This window comes from Cololabis saira, chromosome 15 (assembly GCF_033807715.1).
Source record: "Cololabis saira isolate AMF1-May2022 chromosome 15, fColSai1.1, whole genome shotgun sequence".
NCBI classification, from domain to species: Eukaryota; Metazoa; Chordata; class Actinopteri; order Beloniformes; family Belonidae; genus Cololabis; species Cololabis saira.
Window position 1 is genome coordinate 38,911,045 of NC_084601.1, and position 22,364 is coordinate 38,933,408.

General features: G+C 36.8%; 1 protein-coding gene across 1 annotated transcript in view; it reads left to right on the forward strand.

Moving 5' to 3' along the window:
* LOC133460752 (neuronal pentraxin-2-like) overlaps window positions 1-22,040 on the forward strand; it is a 34,015-nt gene extending 11,975 nt beyond the window's left edge. Inside the window, exons 2-6 of the mRNA XM_061741498.1 lie at window positions 5,097-6,327; window positions 10,510-11,269; window positions 14,529-14,779; window positions 17,648-17,827; window positions 20,629-22,040. Of these exons, the coding sequence (XP_061597482.1) occupies window positions 5,503-6,327; window positions 10,510-11,269; window positions 14,529-14,779; window positions 17,648-17,827; window positions 20,629-20,838 (2,226 nt within the window). The 5' untranslated portion in view covers window positions 5,097-5,502 and the 3' untranslated portion in view covers window positions 20,839-22,040. The remainder of the gene's footprint in view (window positions 1-5,096; window positions 6,328-10,509; window positions 11,270-14,528; window positions 14,780-17,647; window positions 17,828-20,628) is intronic.
* The last annotated feature ends 324 nt before the right edge of the window (window positions 22,041-22,364 follow it).

Below are 22,364 nucleotides of genomic sequence, written 5' to 3' on the forward strand. Positions count from 1 at the left end.
AGGGAGATCGAGAAGGATTAAAACACCGGGAGCTCCAGAGCTAGAGTTAAAAGAAAATAATTTTATAATGTTGCCGGTCAAATTCAGACACATTTATTTGCCAACCAGGGAAAGATTTACCATGCAGTCAGAGCACGTGATATCTGGGCTGACTTGGGAAGATGAAGTCACGGTCTGCACATGAGGAGGAGGAGGAGGAGGAGGAGGAGGAGGAGGAGGAGCAGGAGGAGGAGGAGGAGGAGGAGGAGTTTATCTGAGCTGCAGCGAGGCCAAGACTCATGCGTGCCTGTAGCCAATTTGGATAATTGACTTTATACAGTGACAACTAAACTAAAAAGCTGAACATGTAAGCATACAGGCACTGTAAATAAACTTAAATACTAAATGTTAAACAACATTTTTGTTCCCTTTTTGTCACTCTTGTTTAAAAAAGAAAAAAGATATAGAACTTCAAATTATATAGTTAAAACAAGAAGTCAAAAAATTTGAATAAAAAGGGAAATATTTCTGCTTAAAGCGATCTTTATCTGGACATCACGTTCACGTTCATCTCCTGGAGTGACACTGGTGAAAGCAATGGCTAGACCAGGGGTCGGCAACCCAAAATGTTGAAAGAGTCATATTGGACCAAAAACACAAAAAACAAATATATCTGGAGCCGCAAAATGAAAAGTCTTGTATAAGCCTAAGAATTAAGGCAAATGGCGAAAGGTGAAATGTTGAGAAAAAAGTTGAAATGTCGAAAAAAAAGTCAAAATTTCAAGAAAAAAGTCGAAATATTGAGAAAAAAGTTGAAATGTTGAAGAGTCGAAATGTTGTGAAAAAAGTCGAAATGTCGAGAAAAAAGTCAAAGTGTTGAGAAAAAAGTCGAAATGTCGAGAAAAAAGTCGAAATTTCGAGAAAAAAGTCAAAATGTCGAGATTAAAAAGGAAAGGAAAAAGGAAGAAAAAAAGGAAAAAAAGAAGAAAAAAAGGAAAAAAGAGAAAAAAGAGAAAAAAAAGAAAAAAAGGAAAAAAAAGGTCAAACATTTTTGAAAAAGCTCCAGGAGCCACTAGGGCGGCGCTATAGAGCTGCATGCGGCTCTAGAGCCGCGGGTTGCTGACTCCTGGGCTAGACTATAGTGATGTAACTTTCTGGAAGACCCTGGACCCTGCAGACAATCCCTCATTACACAGTATTATATCCAACCAATCGCATTAGTCCATGAGTAGTTCATGCCAGGTGGCACAAGCGCCAGTCTCGTGTCGATCCATACGAGCAGAAAAGATGCTGAACAACCCGACAAACTGCGACTTAGGTTCTCTAAAAGCATCATTTTTAAAACTGAGTCAGTCAGGGGCAATTATCCTGTCATAGGATATCACACCATGTTTTAAATCCTGGCAGGATGATTCTGGTGTTCAGAAAGGAATAATTAATAGTATTGTGCATTCATTAGAGGAAAGTCCATGTTTCCTTATTGTAACTTTATGGCATTTCACCCAAAGTGGTTGTGTAGTAGCAAATAAAAAGCTTGAAATTGAAGGCCCAAAACAGAGAACATTTTTACCAAGACGTGCAGAAACAACTTAGATTTAAAATGTTTTTTGGAATATTTTTCTCTTTGCCTATAAGAGATGCATGTGGGATCACACTTAAACTTTTAATTCGCTCATATCAAGGTATTGTTTTAGAATATGGCAAACTCTATTGGTCATACATCGTGTTTACTAAAGGGTTGCTCGAGCTGATAAAGATCATTTAGGTTCTTAATGCTGTTTTGACTCTCGTGTGATGCCACGTGTCCCGCTGAAGTATAATGTCTTCTTAACCTCTGCCAATGTTGCCTCTAAGCATCAGACCACAGGGATCACTGTCAGATTAAGGCCCTCATGTAACGGCTGCACACATGCCAGTGAACACTTCATTAAAAGGTACTTGCTATACTGACTGAAAAAGTTTAGTTTAGTTTAGTTTAGTTTATTGTTTTGCACAGTTTTTAAAAAATATACAGGAAATATCAATGATAAACACTATAGGTGCAGGAAGAGGCAAAAAACCCAATGGGCTTATTTGAAGCCTCCACCGAAGATATTCAAATTTCATGTCAAGATTAACATACAAAAAAACAGAAAGTAAAACTACACAAAAGTGATGGCAAACTAATAATGCAATATAAAAAATAAAGAATAAAGACAAAAAATAATAACAAAAAATAAGTGTGTGTGAGTGTGCATGGGATATTGTTTTTACAACTTATATTATATTGACTCCTGAGCAAATAAGTACACATCACTATGAGTGAAACACAAAAAAAAAAAAAAAAAGAACATGGATACATAAACAACAATACATTGGGAAAAAAACATATATATATATATATATATATATATATATATATATATATATATATATATATATATATATATGTATGTACAGTATGTATGTGAATTGTTTTTGTACCGCATCAGATGACATTATATAATTTATAATTAATTATTTGTAATATGTTGCATAGGCGCTTGACTCTTGTTGCCTATGGTTACCTATTCTTACTCCCTCCTCACTCATGATTTTTATTTTTCCTCCTGACAGCATTTGCAACAGTATATTCCGCTGTAACGTCAGGTGTTCAGCTCTGCAGATGTTTAATTTGGGTCAGCTAAAGGAACTGTTATCCACAGCTAATTCTGATTGACATACCGTGGGCAAATTCCCAATGGCTTCCAGAGCAATATGAGCTTTAGAGCTCAATCCTTAAAAATCAAAAAACCAAAGGTTCATGTGACCTATGCTTTGTACATTGCATATATATATATATATATACCCAGATAGCAAAAGATGTTGATTCAGTGTCAAATTATTGTCAAAAAGGTTGACTTTTGGTTAAGGTCAATGATTGATGGTGGATCAACCATTAATAATAAATCTAATAAATGTTGATTCAATGCATTGTTTCTGAATGTTGTTCAAAATGATTTTTCCAAAAAGATTCAATGTTTCTGCCTAATCATATTTCAACGTCGATTCACTCATATTTCGCTATCTGGGTAATCAGTCATACTTTGAAGTTTTTAAGAGGAGAGTTCATATTCTTATTCTCTTATCGCGGATGTGTGAGTTATGGAAAGGTTTTCAATTAGCATGTTTATGTCTCATGATGTTAATCATATCTTTGGAACTAAATCTATAAGGGTTATTATCTCAAAATTAGAAAATCTTTAGAAAATAAATATGAATTTGCACTGTACTGCCAAAGGTGTATTGTGTTTGTAAAATAACATGCTATGCAGCTAATAACAGTTTTTTGTACCCAGGCTGTAAATATGTTCAATGTTCAATAGAGATTAACTCGATATTAGAGTCAGCCCTAATGTTCTGTAAAGAAACCTCACATTTCAGCACTTCCTGGATTGTGGCAGACTTGCAAACCAGATCCAACCCTTTATTCGTTACACAAACTTGCACTTTAAGTATGATCAAAACATGTCTGCAATCCAACGTGATTCCTTCTGGGATTAAATCTTCTGGTCAAAACATAAATAACCTTACACAAGAAAACCTGCATGCTTTGATTTCTTTAAAAAATAACAGAAAGGGGTGCTGGAGTTGCTTAAGCACACACATTAAACATTAAACAGAGGCTCTAGTCTCATACAGCCTAATGCAGCCGGCCCAAGTTCAGCCTGGGACTGTTTGCTATGTGTCTTCAATCTCTTGCCCTCTCTCTGACCTCACTGTGCCCAAGATTCTTAAGGTATCGGTGTAAATGACAGGACTCAACAAACATACTCACATTTCCAAAACAAAACCTCGACTTTGACAGCAAACTAACCAGCTGTTACCAAATGCAAGCAATAGAAACATCCACCCTTCATCCTAACATCCCCCTCTGTACTGTTTATCTGCCTACACATCACTAATCTTTGGCCCAGACAAGAGATTGGTGGAGTTTTGATAAATCCATAAATGGATACATTCAGGGTGTATTTCCTGTTGCATGTTTATACATGTTTTTAATTCTCAAGAAAACCATTATCTTAACCCAATTTATAGCTATTCATAGCCTCGTAAATCTGCATTGACGCAAATTCTCTTCTATTAATTCTATGTCTCATGTCTTTCCAGTTTCAACTTATGTTGTTTTAATAGGCTACAAAGTAGATTAGTCATGCTTCAAAATAAAGATAACGGTAAACAGGATCAATGTGTGTATATATACATGTATGTATATATATATATATATATATATATATATATATATATATATATATATATATATATATATATATATATATATATATATATTAGGGGTGAGGTCTGAACCTTTACTTATGCAAGTTTGGTGTAGAGTTAAGCCTTACCTTATTAAATTAAACCTTTTTGGGGTCGTGAGTAGGATAAACACGGGGACAACTTCTGCTGAGTTCCAGTGTACTTTAATGTCCCTCAACAGCGTAGGATTTTAGAACATCAACACAACACACAGCAATTATAGTCCCTGATTTACAGAATATAAAGAATATATTTATAAAATAATGAACCCTGAATTAACAAAATAACCTTCTTAACAAAAATAAATCTCCCCTTACACTTATAAGGTGAGCATGAATCAATCTTTTTTATTATGTAAAATTTTATGCATTTATTTACTTTTATTTATTTATTTAATTTTAGTTGTTAAATTTCTGGAAAAGAAAAAAGTCAAATCATACATGAGAGAAACTATTCAGTTTGTGGCAAAATATTTTTACTTGTATGAAACTGAAGATGCATAATGCAAACCTGACATTTACTTTTAGTTCATTTTGTGGAAAATGGTTGGCCTGATCTTCTCTTTAAAACTTAAACAGTTATAAAGCATTACAAACTGTAACTATAGGGCAAATGCACAGTATTGTTTTGTATTTTGTGTCTTTCAAATAAAAGACAATTTCCTCATGACTACCTCATTCAAGGTTGTTAAAAAAATACTGCTATAATATCGTATCGTATCGTTATCGTGACCTCAATATCGTGTATCGTAACGTATCGTGAGATTAGTGTATCGTTACACCCCTAATATATATATATATATATATATTGTATATTAACTGTTTTCTCTGCCTGCCCACTAGGTAACCGTACTGTTGGGTTTGGTGAACGGTAAGAAGCCAAAGTTAAAAGGATTATACTCAGCTGTTCAAGTCCTTGGAGCCAGGAGTGATCATTCATCTGGCAGTGGTCTAACACCTCACTCTCAGGACGGTAGAAGAACCTGTCAGGATACATCAGCAGAGCTCTCACAGCCTCTTAACTTACCATGGAGCCAAGGAACATTTTTTTGATTCTGCAAGGTTGTTTTTGAAGACAGATAAAGAATGTGGCAGTGGCCTTTGTGTGCTTCTGGAATTTCACTTTAGAATTTGTGTCATTTATCCTTTTTTGTGCTATCTGTGAAGAGATTTCATCTACAGATTTTTCCTTTTTTTGTGACATGCTTTGCCCGAACAACTGTCAATCCAACACAAATGACATCCATTCATGGTGTTCTTTATAGCAAAGCTAAATCCTGGAAAAAATATCAATTGTCAAGGAATTATTTGCACTTCAACCATGGCCGGAGACGAAAGTCTGAGTCTCATGCCTTTGTCTGCAAGACATCAGCAAGGTACCGGACCTTTTGTGGGACTTGTCCTCTCTTTTTTTCCCCTTCGTTCCCTAATTTTATATTATGTCCTGTCATGTGCAGCTGCAAGTAGTTTACCTGGAATAGAACATGACTATAGCATTAGCCCGAAATTTGTTTGCACCCCCATTCCCCCGGAAGCAGACCCTAGCTGCTATTCACCACCCAGTGTGCCCCATGGACCGAGCAGTAACCTTCACAGTAATGACCATAGTGGCGGCGGCCGTCGAGGCACGATGTCCGATGAGGCCAAAGCCACGATCTTGCACCTGCGTGAAAGTCTTGTGAGGCAGAAGGAAACCATCCTGGACCAGCGGGAGACCATTAGAGAGCTGACTGCCAAGCTCACCCTATGCGAAGGGTTTGGGGGTCACCATGGCATCGACAATCATGACAATCACGACAGCCACCATGACACCCATCATGGCAACCCTCGGGACAACCACAACAACCACCATGACGACCACCACGGACAGCACGGCAACCAACACGGGCCATCGTCACTGCACCACGCGACCCCAGCACATCACAGCAACGATCCTCACCACTCCGGAAACGGAAACCACAGATCGGATCATCATCCCAGGAAGGGCTCGTCGTACAGCAAACACAGCTCCTTCTCCCCAGAACAGACGGGAAAGACCCTGCAGACACTGAAGGAACGGCTGGAGAACTTGCAGGTGAGAAGGACATAATGATTGGCAGTTCTTTTCTGTTGTTAAGATTGTAAAGATTGAAAATGGTAGTGTTACAGTACTATGGACAAATTTGTCAAGATTAGGTGAATGGTCCGAGTCTTTCTGGGTAGCAAAGGGACCTGATGAGCCATGTTTTTACGTTAGGGCATTGGTCCATGCATCTGTAAAAGTTCACTATCTCAACTTAGAGGCACAGTATGCCATAATTACCACTCCAGGCCAAATGATGGGAGCACAAAAGAAGGAAGTTAATGTGTAAGCCCCTGGTGTAAGACACAAGTAGGTGCACTATAACTAAACCCCACCACTCCACAAGGCGTGTTTGTCTTCTCAACTCAATACTAGGACTGACAACATTTAATATAGATTGTTATGGCTAAAGCATTTTTGCTGGCATGTCTTGAGTCATATTTTATTCCTTAATTTGCTACGAGTAATCTCCATCAGGAGAAAGCAGTGGTAGTGTAGGCTAGGGCTGTTCGATTAATCGATTTTAAATCGTAATCGCGATTATGTAATTAGAACGATGAACCTGAAACTCGTAAAATCGATTTTTCACTTTTTTTTTTTTTTTTACCTTGTCTGCACATATTAATGATTGATACCATATTAATGATTGATGGAAATACCTCTCAATACCTGCAACAAGTGCCCCATCGGAGAGGCTCTTTAGTGTAGGAGGGGGCGTTGTAACATGCCACCGGGTAGACCGGCTCGTGTTCCTTGCAAAAAACTTGCAAATGTGAATAGCAAATGTAATGACTGACATTACACACCTCTACCTCCTTCATGGGTTGCATTATTATTTAGCATGCAAAGACCCAGTTTAGTTTAATTAGAAAAAGTCTTGTTTTATTTAATTGGAAATATAACTTACTGTATGTTTGCAAGTGCTGATTTGCTGATTTTTTTTTTCAGAGATAAAACTTTATATTTTATTATATTTTTTAAAACTTTTTTTCAACTTATTTTACAGAGTTTTGCACTTTATTCATTCATTTTTGGTTTAATAAGAGCAAAGTTTGCACTTAAAGCCTAATGGGGCAAATGTTCAATAAAAAAACAGCATATTTGAAATAATTTCTTTGCCTTTTGTCAATTCACAAAATAATCGTAATCGTAATCGAAAATCGGATTTTGAGAGAAAAAAATCGAGATTTTATTTTTGGGCAAGATCGAACAGCCCTAGTGTAGGCCCATGTTTTACCTCTTTTTATGGATGGATGGATGCACAAATGAAGACAAAAAGCCACCAAACATGGGGAAACTAATGAATTAGTGGCTACAGAGAGCAGGGGATGAGGATGGAAAAATTGACAGCATCTTACTTTTGCCCCAGTTCCCTTCCTTACAGTGACATCAGCCCATCCCTTGCTCCCTCATAAATTTCAAAGTTTATTTAGACGGGACAATGCATATTAATGTACACTACATTAAGCATTAGCATGCATGTTTTTGGAGCTTGGGAGGAAACCGGAGTACCCGGAGGAAACTCTCTCTCTCTCTCTCTCTCTCTCTCTCTCTCTCTCTCTCTATCGTTTATCTGTGGATCCGGCTGAAGATATTTAACCAGATTAGCTCTGTACCTCAACTCCCCCCTGCATGTAACCATCACATAGTTGTGTTTCCATGAAGCACATACACATTAAGCTTTAAGTATTAAATGAAATGAGTTGTCCCCATCACCCAGACATGAATATTCTGTGTGTATGCTGGCATTTGCATATACTGGCTTATCTTTAGTGTCCTCTTTCTCAGTGTATTTTTTTCTTTTCCAAGTTAAACCTTCCTCTGTCTGTTGTTTTTGCAGTGAAAATGTCACGGCACACTGTCATATGGTTTTTTGAGATTAAAATAAGGCTGTGGCCTTAGTTACGTTTAAAGTCAACATCACAACAATAACTCTCAACAATTTTTTTTACTTTTATATGGAATACACTCTAATCATGTAGAATATGTCAGGTAATTTGCTGCTCAAAATATGTCCATGAATCGTCTTTTAAATTCTCTCAAGTTTACTCTTTAAAAAATGTCCTTTGTATTATACAGAAACTAATTTAAAAATGAAATTCCTGCTCTGTTCTGTTGGGTTCATTGAAATAAATGACCTTTTATTAGGGGGTTGAGGCTGACATTCTGTTATTTTAAAAGATAACAAGTCAGAAACTTCAGGAACTTTGCATCCAGTCATCTAAAATTCTTTCACATTTAAGCTTAAGCTTTTTTAAACTGGTATATGTTGTGGAGGTAGTTGATTATTTCAAAGGACGTTTTTAATTTTGCTTCTTAGTTATTATTAGTGTACATTTTCAATGTTTCCATTTTGAATCATTTAAAACACCCACACACAAGCGTATGCTGTCCATCTTAACCCAGTGACAAGCTGCAAAAACTGAAACTCTACCCTCCGCTGATCTATGACATCCCAACTATTAATCAGGGGGGCTCACACAATGCTCAGGGAAAGTGCTTTTAGAAATCCCCTTCAATCTCCCAAGAAGTTGCGAGAGAAAACATAGGTGGAGTGAGGATTTATCCTCCGTCACTCCCTCCTCTAACAAGATGTGTACACCACCAGTCTCGAGTCATGCACCGAAAGGCGCTAGCTAGCCTCACCTTCAATTACTTTCATCCTCCCTGACGGGGCTATTAATCGTGACGTGTGTTGGGAGGGAACAAAGCCGGATTTACTGGTGAGGAAGGTGAGGATGAGCCAAGAGAAAGCGAAGGAAGTTGACAATGAAGATAGGGAGGGGAAACTTTTCGTCCTGTGGCTTTTGCAATGTGACAGGGCTTGGATTAGGGTTGCCACCCATCCCGTAAAATACGGAATTGTCCTTTATTTGAGAAAAAAATGTTGCGTCCCGTATTGAACTAATACGGGACGCGATTTGTACCGTATTTTCATTAACTTTTACACCATATTCTAGTTGAATTATTGAAATAAATGAACCTTTACACCATATTCTAGTTGAATTATTGAAATAAATTAACTTTTACACCATATTCTAGTTGAATTATTGAAATAAATTAACTTTTACACCATATTCTAGTTGAATTATTGAAATAAATTAACTTTTACACCATATTCTAGTTGAATTATTGAAATAAATTAACTTTTACACCATATTCTAGTTGAATTATTGAAATAAGTTAACTTTTACACCATATTCTAGTTGAATTATTGAAATAAGTTAACTTTTACACCATATTCTAGTTGAATTATTGAAATAAATTAACTTTTACACCATATTCTAGTTGAATTATTGAAATAAGTTAACTTTTACACCATATTCTAGTTGAATTATTGAAATAAATTAACCTTTACACCATATTCTAGTTGAATTATTCAAATAAATTAACTTTTACACCATATTCTAGTTGAATTATTGAAATAAATTAACTTTTACACCATATTCTAGTTGAATTATTGAAATAAATTAACTTTTACACTCTATTCTAGTTGAATTATTGAAATAAATTAACTTTTACACCATATTCTAGTTGAATTATTGAAATAAGTTAACTTTTACACCATATTCTAGTTGAATTATTGAAATAAATTAACTTTTACACCATATTCTAGTTGAATTATTGAAATAAATTAACTTTTACACCATATTCTAGTTGAATTATTGAAATAAATTAACTTTTACACCATATTCTTCACCTGTATCTATATTCTACATCTGGGCTGATGTGGACATACAGAGCATAGGAGGATATTTCAGTTGCTAGTATGGTTGGCTGTCTGTACAGTCATGCAAGTTCAATGCTGTTAAAGCACTTTAAACTTTAAATCAAACCATTTAGTTTTTTCATATAAAATAAACACATTTTTATTCAGTTTAGAAGTTTTGGGGCTTTTTTTTTGGCTCCTGCGCTGCTGAAATCAGGGCGTCCCTTATTTCTATTTCTGAAAGGTGGCAACCCTAGCTTGGATGCACATTCTTAATCTTGGAAGCAAAACAATATTTATGGCTTTAGGCTTTCGCCTTTATCACATGATGAAGTCACAACATTTTTACAACACATGAAATTGTAAAACAATCACTTTGACAGAAATTGACTGCTCTTTTCTGCACAATACGTAGTTTATTTAGTACTTGAACATGATTTTTTAACAATTACTTTTTTAATTGAGTGTTTTTCATGTGTCTACAGGCCAGGAACTCTTCCAGCTCCTACTCAAGCTCCCTAAGAGAGCTCCTCCAGAGAAAAATCAATGCTCTAGAAGAGCAGTTGCATAACTACTACAGGGATCACCGTGACTACGGTAACCATAAGGACCCTCACAGAGATAACCACGATGACCATCACCGTGATCGCCACGGCAGCGGCCACCACGATGATCACCATGACGACCACCATGATGACCACCATGATGACCACCACGATGATCACCACGATGACCACCACGATGACCACCATGATGACCACAACGCCAACGGCCACCGTGATGACCATCACGGCGGCCGCCATGGACCCCAAGAAAACCACCACGGCAGCCACAACACCAACCACCACAGTAACCACGGTTACAACCATCGCAGCGATCATAACAACCGCCACTATGACCACCGTTACGATTGGCACCATGGCCGGTATTATGGACACTATGGCAACCATCGTGGCAGCCGCCATGATGACCATCACAACACCCATCACGATGACCACAATGTTGGCATTCACCATGACGATCACCGTGACGAGCACCATGACGATCACCATGACGATCACCATGGACCTCAACACCATGATGATCATCACGATGATCACCATGACGACCACCATGATCCGGGTCATGACAACGATCATCACCCACCACAGCTGCCTTACACCAACAAGGAGACAAGTTCCCGGGGGACTGGACACAACAAGCTGGAAACAGTTCTCGGCCAACTGCACCACGGCAATGACCATGGTATACACACTCACACACACTCACACACATACACGCAACTCAAAGCTGCAAATCTGTAATTTAAGCAGACATAACGTTGTTTTTTAAAATGTCCTGTTCTTATATTTGGTTAGCATTTTTTTATTAGGGCCCGATCACTGACAGTGTGAAGGCCCTACTGTTATCTGTTGGAATTTTTTGTTTTTTTCTCGTTTTTATTTTTCAGTCGAAATGAGGGCCTTTTTTCCCCCTAAACGTGCCCCACAAGTCACCAAATTTTGCACACAAGCCAGGCCTGGCGAAAAATTTGATATTTAATGGTTTGCATTAATGGGCATGGCCTAATGGCTTCGTGCCTCAAGCCCCACAATACGGTTTGACGTACATGCACGACAATCGGTACACACCTGTATCATGTCGCAACTTAAAGAAAAGTCTCTTGGCGCCATGGCCGAAACCCAACAGGAAGCCGCCATTTTCAATTAATCGTGTAATTTTGGCGCAATTTATGCCATTTCTTTGGCTGTTTCTTCGCCCGAACCGTAACTTGCACCCAGGTGTATAACGTTATACATCAAAATGTGCATCTCGATCCTGCGACGAAGGGCATTACTTTTCTCAGTCAAAAGCGTTACCGTGGCGGCGATAGACGCCAAAAAGCACGTCCCCCCTTCATCTGATTGGTCCATATTTGATAGTTCCTACTTTCTGCCATAACTTTTGAATGGTTTGACATAAAGAGTCATGGGTGGTGTCATCGGACTCGGTTTTGAGTACTTGACCTTCATTGGCCTGAATTAGCCCCGCCCCTTCTTCTGATTGGTCGATATGTGATAGTTCCTATTTTCTGCCATAACTTTTGAATGGTATGACATAGAGAGTCGTGGGTGGTGTCATCGGACTTAGTTTTGAGTCCTTGACTTTAATTGTTTTTATTATTTATTAATTTAATTATGTTTAAAGAGCGTAATTTTTGGTCCTTTGAAAAGGTAGCAGTTTTATGGCAAAAAGAAAAATTATTTTCTTGTCATTATCACAAGAATATCTAGCAAGTCACTTTAATTTCCTGCCATGAAAAAAACCCCTTTGTGACATCATATCATTATACTTACTGAAGTTTAAAATGTAAGATTTGAGGGGAAAAAGTATAAAACTCTGTATGCTGTATTCCGGGCAATGTGAGCGCCGGTCTGGTCACAGAAGTTTAGTAATTTGTGGGAGTTAATCCTGCGTAGTCTAGAACATTTTTCCGCCCCAGATTGTAGAACTGTCGAAACCACAGCTATAGCATCTGTCTCAGAAAATAAATTACAGTCTAGACTTGATTGTTGTATTGTAACAGCATCTTTACAGGTCTACCCAAAAAGTCAGTTAGACAACTGCAGCTCATTCAGAACTCTGCCGCTCGAGTCCTCACTAAGACCAAAAAAGTAATTACATTTCTGATGCTGGTCTTTAGAGCTCTGAATGGTCCTGGACCAAAATACATCAGGCAAACTCCTGACCCAGTATGAACCTTCCAGACCTCTACGGTCATCTGGATCAGGTTTTTTATCAGTCAGATCCAGACATGGATATATGCTCCACATGTCTGGAACAAACTCCCAGAAAGCCTAATATCAGCTGCATTTGAATAAAAATCCAAATCTGCAGTTCCAAAACTTAACAACAATAGATAAAATCAGTAGTTAAATGTGATTATTTATTTCTTTTTTATTTACTTTTTTAATCATGCTTGTTATTTATGTTTTAATGTCTTTATAAAGCACCTTGTTGTTGAATTGTGCAAAACAAAAAAAGCTCTAAAACTCCTACAGGCCTTCATGGTGTGATCAGACCAAATGTGAAACCAACTGTGTGGGTTGTGTGGGTGTGATTAAACGTAGAGTTACAGTCATGGAAGGGTGGAGACAGACCTTATTTACATACATGCTGAGACGAGTGGACGTGAATATGTTTTCATGTGGGATGGAAGTCTCCGAGCTTTGTGGAAGCAGCCTATTACCACTGACCTTATGGCAATAAGAATCATTAATAGGGGTGGGTTAAAAATATCGATATATCGATATTTTATCGATATGCATGTGTAGGAACGATTATCGATTCATAAATCCAAGTATCGATTTATTTTTTTATCACCCAGTGCTCCTACCTAAGTCAGTCCTGGGCATTGCTCCATCTACCAACCCCGGGAGGCCCTGCACTGAGCTCAAGTCTCCTCCTTACTTGAGGAGTGAGCAGGCTGCTTCTTTTCACCAGGCAGGGTGGGGTTTCTCTGGCCGGACGTGGCGAGTGGAAGGATCATGTTATTCCCTTATTGTAACCAGAATATCGATATCGAATCGTATCGTATCGTATCGTATCGTATCGTATCGGAAATCGTATCGTCTTGGGACCTAGTATATCGGAATCGTATCGTATCAGGAGGTCAGTGATGATACCCAGCTCTAATCATTAATGGTTGTAGCTTACAAAGATGTGTTGCAGTTCTAGTGGTAGCTCCTTCACTAAGTTAGCTAAACCAGCTAGGTGGTGCTTTGTTACACGGTTCAGAACAGTAACACAATACGAAACATGTAGATATGTGACTGTACATAGTCTGGATGTCTGTATATTGGCAGATAGTTAGTTTTTTGTTAGTTTTTTTTGGCATTGTGAGGGTTTTTTGTTTTTCTTTGATTGATTGATGAATTTGGCATCAATAGTGGTTCTAAATGTAAAAAAAAATCACTACAACAAATGCCAATTATATTATCTAATTTGGTAGGTTATTATTTCAAGAAAACAAGTCGTTCGGAAGCACTGATGCAGCAATAAAAGGTCAACATGAAATAAATATGAAAGTAATTTAACTAATTTGCTCATGAACAAACTATAAAATTTACATTTTCCAACCTACAATATTTGCTATAGCACAAAACCTGTTCTATCTCTCCTTTCAATGGCTACAACACTGAATAGAATCAATTGTAAAGTGACTTGCAGACATAACTCCCTGATTCTGGTATATGAAACGATACACAGAAAAATTATATGTTTCTTTTTATTTAAAGGGCTTATTATTTATTGAAGAAATATCATCAATTTTGTCTTGAACTGTTTCCTACTGTAACTGCATAGGAGTGTAGTTTCGGAGTTTATTGAATTTATCTTGAAAAAGTTAAATGAACAAATTACCAAACACAGTAGGCTACAACATTTTTCAACAAGAGCATTGTGGAGTCACAGATTCACAAGATGTTTATTGTTTAAAACCAAAATTGTCCCACTGTCTCAACAGGAAACCACAAGAAGCTAAAGAGTCCCAATGCCTTCCTGCTCGACTTCCCCATGAGGACCAACTACATGTACGGCCGGATGAAGCGGACGGTGGTGAATGAGATGTTCGCCATGACCATCTGTCTGTGGCTGAAGTCCGGGGAGGGCCCCGGCCTCGGCACGCCCATCTCCTACGCCGTGCCTGGACAAGCCAACGAGTTTGTGCTCATGGAATGGGGCACCAATCCCATGGAGCTGCTAATTAACGACAAGGTGAGAACAATGCATTTAAGTCACAGGCAGTAACTTTAGCCATCAGATTTGATCTTAATTGTACCACCCTATTATTAGGGTTGCCACCTTTCAGAAATAGAAATAAGGGACGCCCTGATTTCAGCAGAGCAGGAGCCAAAAAAAAGCTCCAAAACTTCTAAGCTGAATAAAAATGTGTTTATTTTATATGAAAAAACAAAATGCTTTGATTTAAAGTTTAAAGTGCTTTAATAGCATTGAACTTGCATGACTTTAGAGACAGACAACTACACTAGCAACTGAAATATCCTCCTATGCTACGTATGTCCACATCAGCCAAGATGTATAATATAGTTACAGGTGAAGAATATGGTGTAAAAGTTAATTTATTTCAATAATTCAACTAGAATATGGTGTAAAAGTTAATTTATTTCAATATTTCAACTAGAATATGGTGTAAAGGTTAATTTATTTCAATAATTCAACTAGAATATGGTGTAAAAGTTAATTTATTTCAATAATTCAACTAGAATATGGTGTAAAAGTTAACTTATTTCAATAATTCAACTAGAATATGGTGTAAAAGTTAATTTATTTCAATATTTCAACTAGAATATGGTGTAAAAGTTAATTTATTTCAATAATTCAACTAGAATATGGTGTAAAAGTTAATTTATTTCAATAATTCATCTAGAATATGTTGTAAAGGTTAATTTATTTCAATAATTCAACTAGAATATGGTGTAAAAGTTAATTTATTTCAATAATTCAACTAGAATATGGTGTAAAGGTTAATTTATTTCAATAATTCAACTAGAATATGGTGTAAAAGTTAATTTATTTCAATAATTCAACTAGAATATGGTGTAAAGGTTAATTTATTTCAATAATTCAACTAGAATATGGTGTAAAAGTTAATGAAAATACGGTACAAATCGTGTCCCGTATTAGTTCAATACGGGACGCAACATTTTTTTCTCAAATAAAGGACAATTCCGTATTTTACGGGACGGGTGGCAACCCTACCTATTATACCACAACGCTTTGTGAGGTGTATATTAAGAAATCTATGAGAAACCTAAGGAAACTATTCCAAATATGTTCACATTTTGGTAATTCACTTTACCATTTTAAGAAGTTTATCATTTTAACTGTTAATGAAATGGCTATATTATTTCCCTAACATCTGTCTTGATTTGAAACAAAAGCAATGGATGGTTTATTCCTGAGAAGAATTAGAGGGGTCTGTAGTGTCACGAAAAAAAACAAGAAAAAAACTTTGCCTATCTAAAATTAACTAAAATTAATTAAGTTAATTTTGGGGGAAACATGCAAATGTTTTATATTTTTTTGTCTCGTAAAGTTCAATCCCATTAGAATTGCCAGTGTTTCTTAACATCATTACATCCATGCACTGTGTTGTCTCTTATCAGAGCCGCCTGGGAGATTTGCGAGGCCCTGTGCGAAATGGCGGGGGGGGTGGGGCCCTCAAAATTTTTGGGTTTTTCGGGTCGGATTGAGTGTCTATATGTGCAATTTTAACTCTCCAATTAGCAAAATACTGGATACCTTCCCCTGCCTCATCATCATCTGGGTTTGCCTCGACGCGGGGCCCCACGGCTGCTTGAGACCCGGTCGGATCGGTGATTTTTGTAACAAATTTATCAAACGAGCCTTTCAGAGAGACATTAAACTATTCCATTTTCTTTAGTTTTTTTCTTTTTTCATCCCCTGATGGAAATTTTCTGAATCTGTCTCGTTCTCTCGACATTGTGTGACAGTTTGTTCCAACTCCACCGTCTGGATCAGAGCAGCTTGTGTCTGCGCTTGGTCTGACGCAGTTGTATTGAACAACAGACACAGGCATCATTGCAGATATATTTATTGATATGCACAGACTAGTACACATTTAGGTCTGTAATGGAACGTGTCTGTTGATATTTATAAGGGAAAAAACGAAAAACAAAAACGAAAAAAAAAAAAAAAAAAATTGAAAAAAAAAAATTTTGAAAAAAAAAAAAAAAAAAAACGGCCCATAGCGCGAGGCCCCTTGGGGCGCGAGGCCCCGTGCGGTCGCACTGTTCACACACCCCTTGCGGCAGCCCTGTCTCTTATACACAAAAGCTATCATCTTATTCAGATCAGTATGTTGTTTTCTCCTGAATATGACCAATTCACCTTTAAGGGCTAAAATGCTGAGCATTTTCAAATGGCTTGATCAGATTTTACAGTATAATTTAAATACTGGAAACTTCAGATAGGGAAATGTCCACCTTTTTCTTCTAAATTATCTGTTTTGGAGGGTTTTTTCTCTCTTTTCCTAAGTGTCCCAGTTTATTATCAGAAAGTCTCTCATGTTTTTCTTTTATTTTTTATTTTTTATTATAGCCTTAGTAAAGCAACTCTTTGGTTCACATTTGTGTATAATTTGTTTTCGTGAATGGAAATTAGAAATGAACTGACAGAGAAGGAACATTTTACTACTTTTTGGTTGTTTCTACTGGAAAAAGATGGGCATGTCCCAGGGAAATGACACAAACCCACCTCTGCTGACCTAGAAAGTATACCATTATTCTCTTACAACTGCTCTAATCTTTTTTTATCTGCAAAGCTGATGCTTTTTTCCCTAGTTGGAGGACGTATAGCTGTCTGTTTCCCTTCCTTGACCCAGTACTGTGGGAGTACTGAGCTCAACAATCAAAACAGCAATGCAATTAATCTTGTTATCGTCTCTCCGGACTGACCTAATTGTCTGTAGAAGAGACTGACTGGATAACCTGTGGGTTTTCAGAGTCACACACTTGGCCATCGTCAAACTGGTCAATGACACTCTCAGAATAACAGCTCCTTATGACTACGTTCTTATTCTCTTTTCTTTTGTGCTTTTAGGCAGTGACATTGCCCATCACTATGACGGATGCAAAATGGCATCACGTGTGTGTGACGTGGTCGACGCGTGATGGCGTTTGGGAGGCCTACCAGGACGGAGTGAAGAAAGGTTCTGGCCAGAACCTGTCGGCCTGGCACCCAATTAAGCCGGGAGGGATCTTCATCCTGGGGCAGGAGCAGGTGAGCCACACAACATGTTTTACTAATAATGGGCAAATATCCTTAGCTTCCATTTCCGCGCGTAAAAACAACAAAATAATCATCTGATCTAGGGCTGTTCGATTTTGCCCAAAAATAAAATCTAGATTTTTTTTCTCTCAAAATCCGATTTTCGATTACGATTATGATTATTTTGTGAATTGACAAAAGGCAAATAAATGATTTCAAATATACTGTTTTTTTATTGAACATTTGCCCCATTGGGCTTTAAGTGCAAACTTTGCTCTTATTAAACCAAAAATGAATGAATAAAGTGCAAAACTCTGTAAAATAAGTTGAAAAAAAGTTTAAAAAAATATAATAAAATATAAAGTTTTATCTCTGGAAAAAAAAATCAGCAAATCAGCACTTGCAAACATACAGTAAGTTATATTTCCAATTAAATAAAACAAGACATTTTCTAATTAAACTAAACTGGGTCTTTGCATGCTAAATAATAATGCAACCCATGAAGGAGGTAGAGGTGTGTAATGTCAGTCATTACATTTGCTATTCACATTTGCAAGTTTTTTGCAAGGAATACGAGCCGGTCTACCGGTGGCATGTTAGTATATCACCATGGTTCCAACGCCTTCCTACACTAAAGAGCCTCTCCCATGGGGCACTTGTCGCAGGTATTGACAGGTATTTACACCAATCATTAATATGGTATCAATCATTAATATGTGTGCAGACAAGGTAAAAAAATAAATAAATAAAAAAAAGAAAATAAGTGAAAAATCGATTTTACGATTTTCACGTTTTAACATCGTTCTAATTACATAATCGCGATTACGATTTAAAATCGATTAATCGAACAGCCCTAATCTGATCATATTGGGTCTTGGTATTGACCATAAGCTTTATTCCATGGTTCCATAATTTAGAAAAGAATAAAGAGCAACAAAGAAAAGAAAAGAGAAAACCATGTGGGTAAAACTAAGTACCTCCATGTTTCTATAGCTTGTCAATCCAACTTCAGCAGTGTTAACTTGAAGTAGCGGTTTCCTATAGTATCACTGTATTTAAATTGGGCAGTAATATTTGGTGTTTCTGCTAAAATGCTATATCTGGTTTTTGCCAGAATTGGTATTAGCGACTAACACCAAACAACTTGACTTTGGTCTCATTTGTCTGAGACATTGCTCCAGAAATTGTGAGACTTGTTCAGATGCAGTTTTGGGAACATCAGTGATGATGTTCATTTTAGACAGAAGAAACTTTCTCCAAGCAAACCACACTTGTGTTCAGATAGGTAACTCTTCTCTCTGATTAATGCACAGTTTGATCTAGAGGTAAAAATTTGCTGTGATGTTCATCTCTTTAAAGACTGGTATCTTTATTGAATGCTTTCCACATGTGAATTATCATCATTATCACTGTAGAACAATGAGCTCCAAACTGCTTGAAAATTATTTTATAACCTTTTTCAGATTGACATGCAGCAGCAATGGCTTTATAAGACCACTGCTTATGTCTTTCCCTATTGAAATTGTGTTAACACACACTTAAATACTCCAGACCAGGGGTCGGCAACCCAAAATGTTGAAAGAGCCATATTGGACCAAAAACACAAAAAACAAATATGTCTGCAAAAAATTCTTGTATGTATAAGCCTTAGAATGAAGGCAAATGGCGAAAGGCGAAATGTTGAGAAAAAAGTCGAAATGTTGAGAAAAAAGTCGAAATGTCGAGAAAAAAGTCAAAATTTTTAGAAAAAAATCGAAATGTCGAGAAAAAAGTCGAAATTTCGAGAAAAAAGTCGAAATGTCAAGATTAATGTTGAATTACAATCTTGAGAAAAAAGTCGAAATGTCGAGAAAAAAGTCGAAATGTCGAGAAAAAAGTCAAAATTTCGAGAAACAAGTCGAAATGTTGAGAACAAAGTCGAAATGTCGAGGAAATAGTCAGAATTTCGTGAAAAAAGTCGAAATGTCGAGATTAAAAAGGAAAGGAAAAAGGAAGAAAAAAAGAGAAAAAAAGAAGAAAAAAGAAAAAAAAGAAGAAAAAAAGAAAAAAAAAGAAAAAAAAGAAAATTCTTGTATGTATAAGCCTTAGAATGAAGGCAAATGGCGAAAGGCGAAATGTCGAGAAAAAAGTCGAAATGTCCAGAAGAAAGTCGAAATGTTGAGAAAAAAGTTGAAATGTTGAGATTAATGTTGAAGTACAATCTCAAGAAAAGTCGAAATGTTGAGAAAAAAATCGAAATGTCGAGAAAAAAGTTGAAATTTCGAGAAAAAAATCGAAATGTCGAGAAAAAAGTCGAAATTTTGAGAAAAAAGTCGAAATGTCAAGATTAATGTTGAACTACAATCTTGAGAAAAAAGTCGAAATGTCGAGAAAAAAGTCAAAATTTTGAGAAAAAAATCGAAATGTCGAGAAAAAAGTAGAAATTTCGAGAAAAAAGTCGAAATGTCAAGATTAATGTTGAACTACAATCTTCAGAAAAAAGTCGAAATGTCGAGAAAAAAGTCAAAATTTCGAGAAACAAGTCGAAATGTTGAGAACAAAGTCGAAATATCGAGGAAATAGTCAGAATTTCGTGAAAAAAGTCGAAATGTCGAGATTAAAAAGGAAAGGAAAAAGGAAGAAAAAAAGAGAAAAAAAGAAGAAAAAAGAAAAAAAAGAAGAAAAAAAGGAAAAAAAAGAAGAAAAATACAATGTACAATGGTTGATTAAAAGAGGAAGGTACTGAAGTTTGTACGTGAATGTGCATCATCCTAAAAGTATGAGAAGACTATGTCACTTTTTTATTGACATAATCTATTCCCTTCTCCTCGCAGGACACAATCGGAGGCCGCTTTGACATCACTCAGTCCTTCGTGGGACAGATGTCAGATCTCCAGCTCTGGTCCAGGGTCCTCACGGCTACTGAGATAAACACCCAAGCGACATGTGCAGGTCACCTCATCGGTGATGTCATGTCCTGGTCCGAGGAATGGGTGGAGCTCCATGGAGGGCTTATCGAGGTTCCTTTTGACCCCTGCCAGTAACGGAAAACACTGAACCCCATCCAGCAAGACCTTTAGGAACAAGTGATTAAATGCCTGTGTCAAATGATGGAGTGGAAAAATACGAGTCGATTATCCGTCAAGGATGACGCAGTTGCCATTCCTTGTCTGATCTGTCTTCCTTTTCCACCTACACCTTTCCAATCCATGCTCGCAGCGGGACGGCTCTGAAAGCTCCAAACTGTGGAGCTTTTGGATTTAAATGCGGTCATGACTCCAAATGCTCTGAGGGGGTCCAATGGACATAATCGCATTTCCTTTCCCAACAACAGCTCCATTTGGCAGACGTTGACCAGCATCTTCGACGGAAACATGGAGACTAAAATTTGGCGGGGGGGGGGCTTTTTTTTAAATGGTGCAGGTCATATTTGACATGGTTTTAGTAAAAAGGGACAATGATGATTTTGCACATTATATTAGTATTTCATATTGAAAATCAAGTGCAGGCTTTTTGTTGGAAAAAAAAACATGCTTTTATGACATTTAAAAAAATGTAACGCATGCTTTTATGTGTTCCAGTAAATTTTGCATTCTGTCAATGCAGGTTTGAATGAATATATATGTACACATGTATATATATTTCCTCTGTCCTCTTGGTTAAGTGGATTACCACCAAAGACTGTTGTGCAATAGGAAGAAGTTCAAGCTCAGGTGTGTGACATGTTATGTCTAACCTGCCGCCTAACACCGTGAATGCAGGTTAAATGGACTTCAACATGTTAGCGAGGTAACGCCAGCATCTCCACATCAACCTGTGGCTTATGGTCGGATTTACCCGGGAACACCTGACCTAATCCTGCTATTTTCAACCAGCTCAAACCACATGACAAAATCAGACACCTCAACAAATCCAGACTCTTGCACATGATCGGAGAAGCTAAGCAGGCCGGACAGTTCTTGCTAAAGCTGCTAATAGCACCAATTTCAAGTTTTATAATTTTCTTTTCTTTTTTTTACATGTAAATCATATGAAAATAGCCTATTTTAAATTTAAAAAGGAATTTATTTCTGTATATATCACATTGTAAATAAATAAATAAGCACCATCTATATCTCTGTTGTACGACGGAGTATTAGGGCCAAACTAAGACAAAAAAATTACGAGAATAAAGTTATAATATTACGAGAATAAAGTCGTAAAATTACGAGAATAAAGTCATAATATGATGAGAATAAAGTCGTTAAATTACGAGAATAAAGTCATAAAATTACGAGAATAAAGTCATAATATGATGAGAATAAAGTCGTAAAATTACGAGAATAAAGTCATAATATTACGAGAATAAAGTCGTAATATTAAATATATTATATATATAACTTCACAAGATGCTGCTCAATATTCCTAATTTTAACACAGATAAAATTATTCATAAATTACCACTTTATTTTCATAATATTACGACTTTATTCTCATAAATTACGACTTTATTCTCGTAATGTTACGACTTTATTCTCGTAATGTTACGACTTTATTCTCGTAATATTACGACTTTATTCTATTACGACTT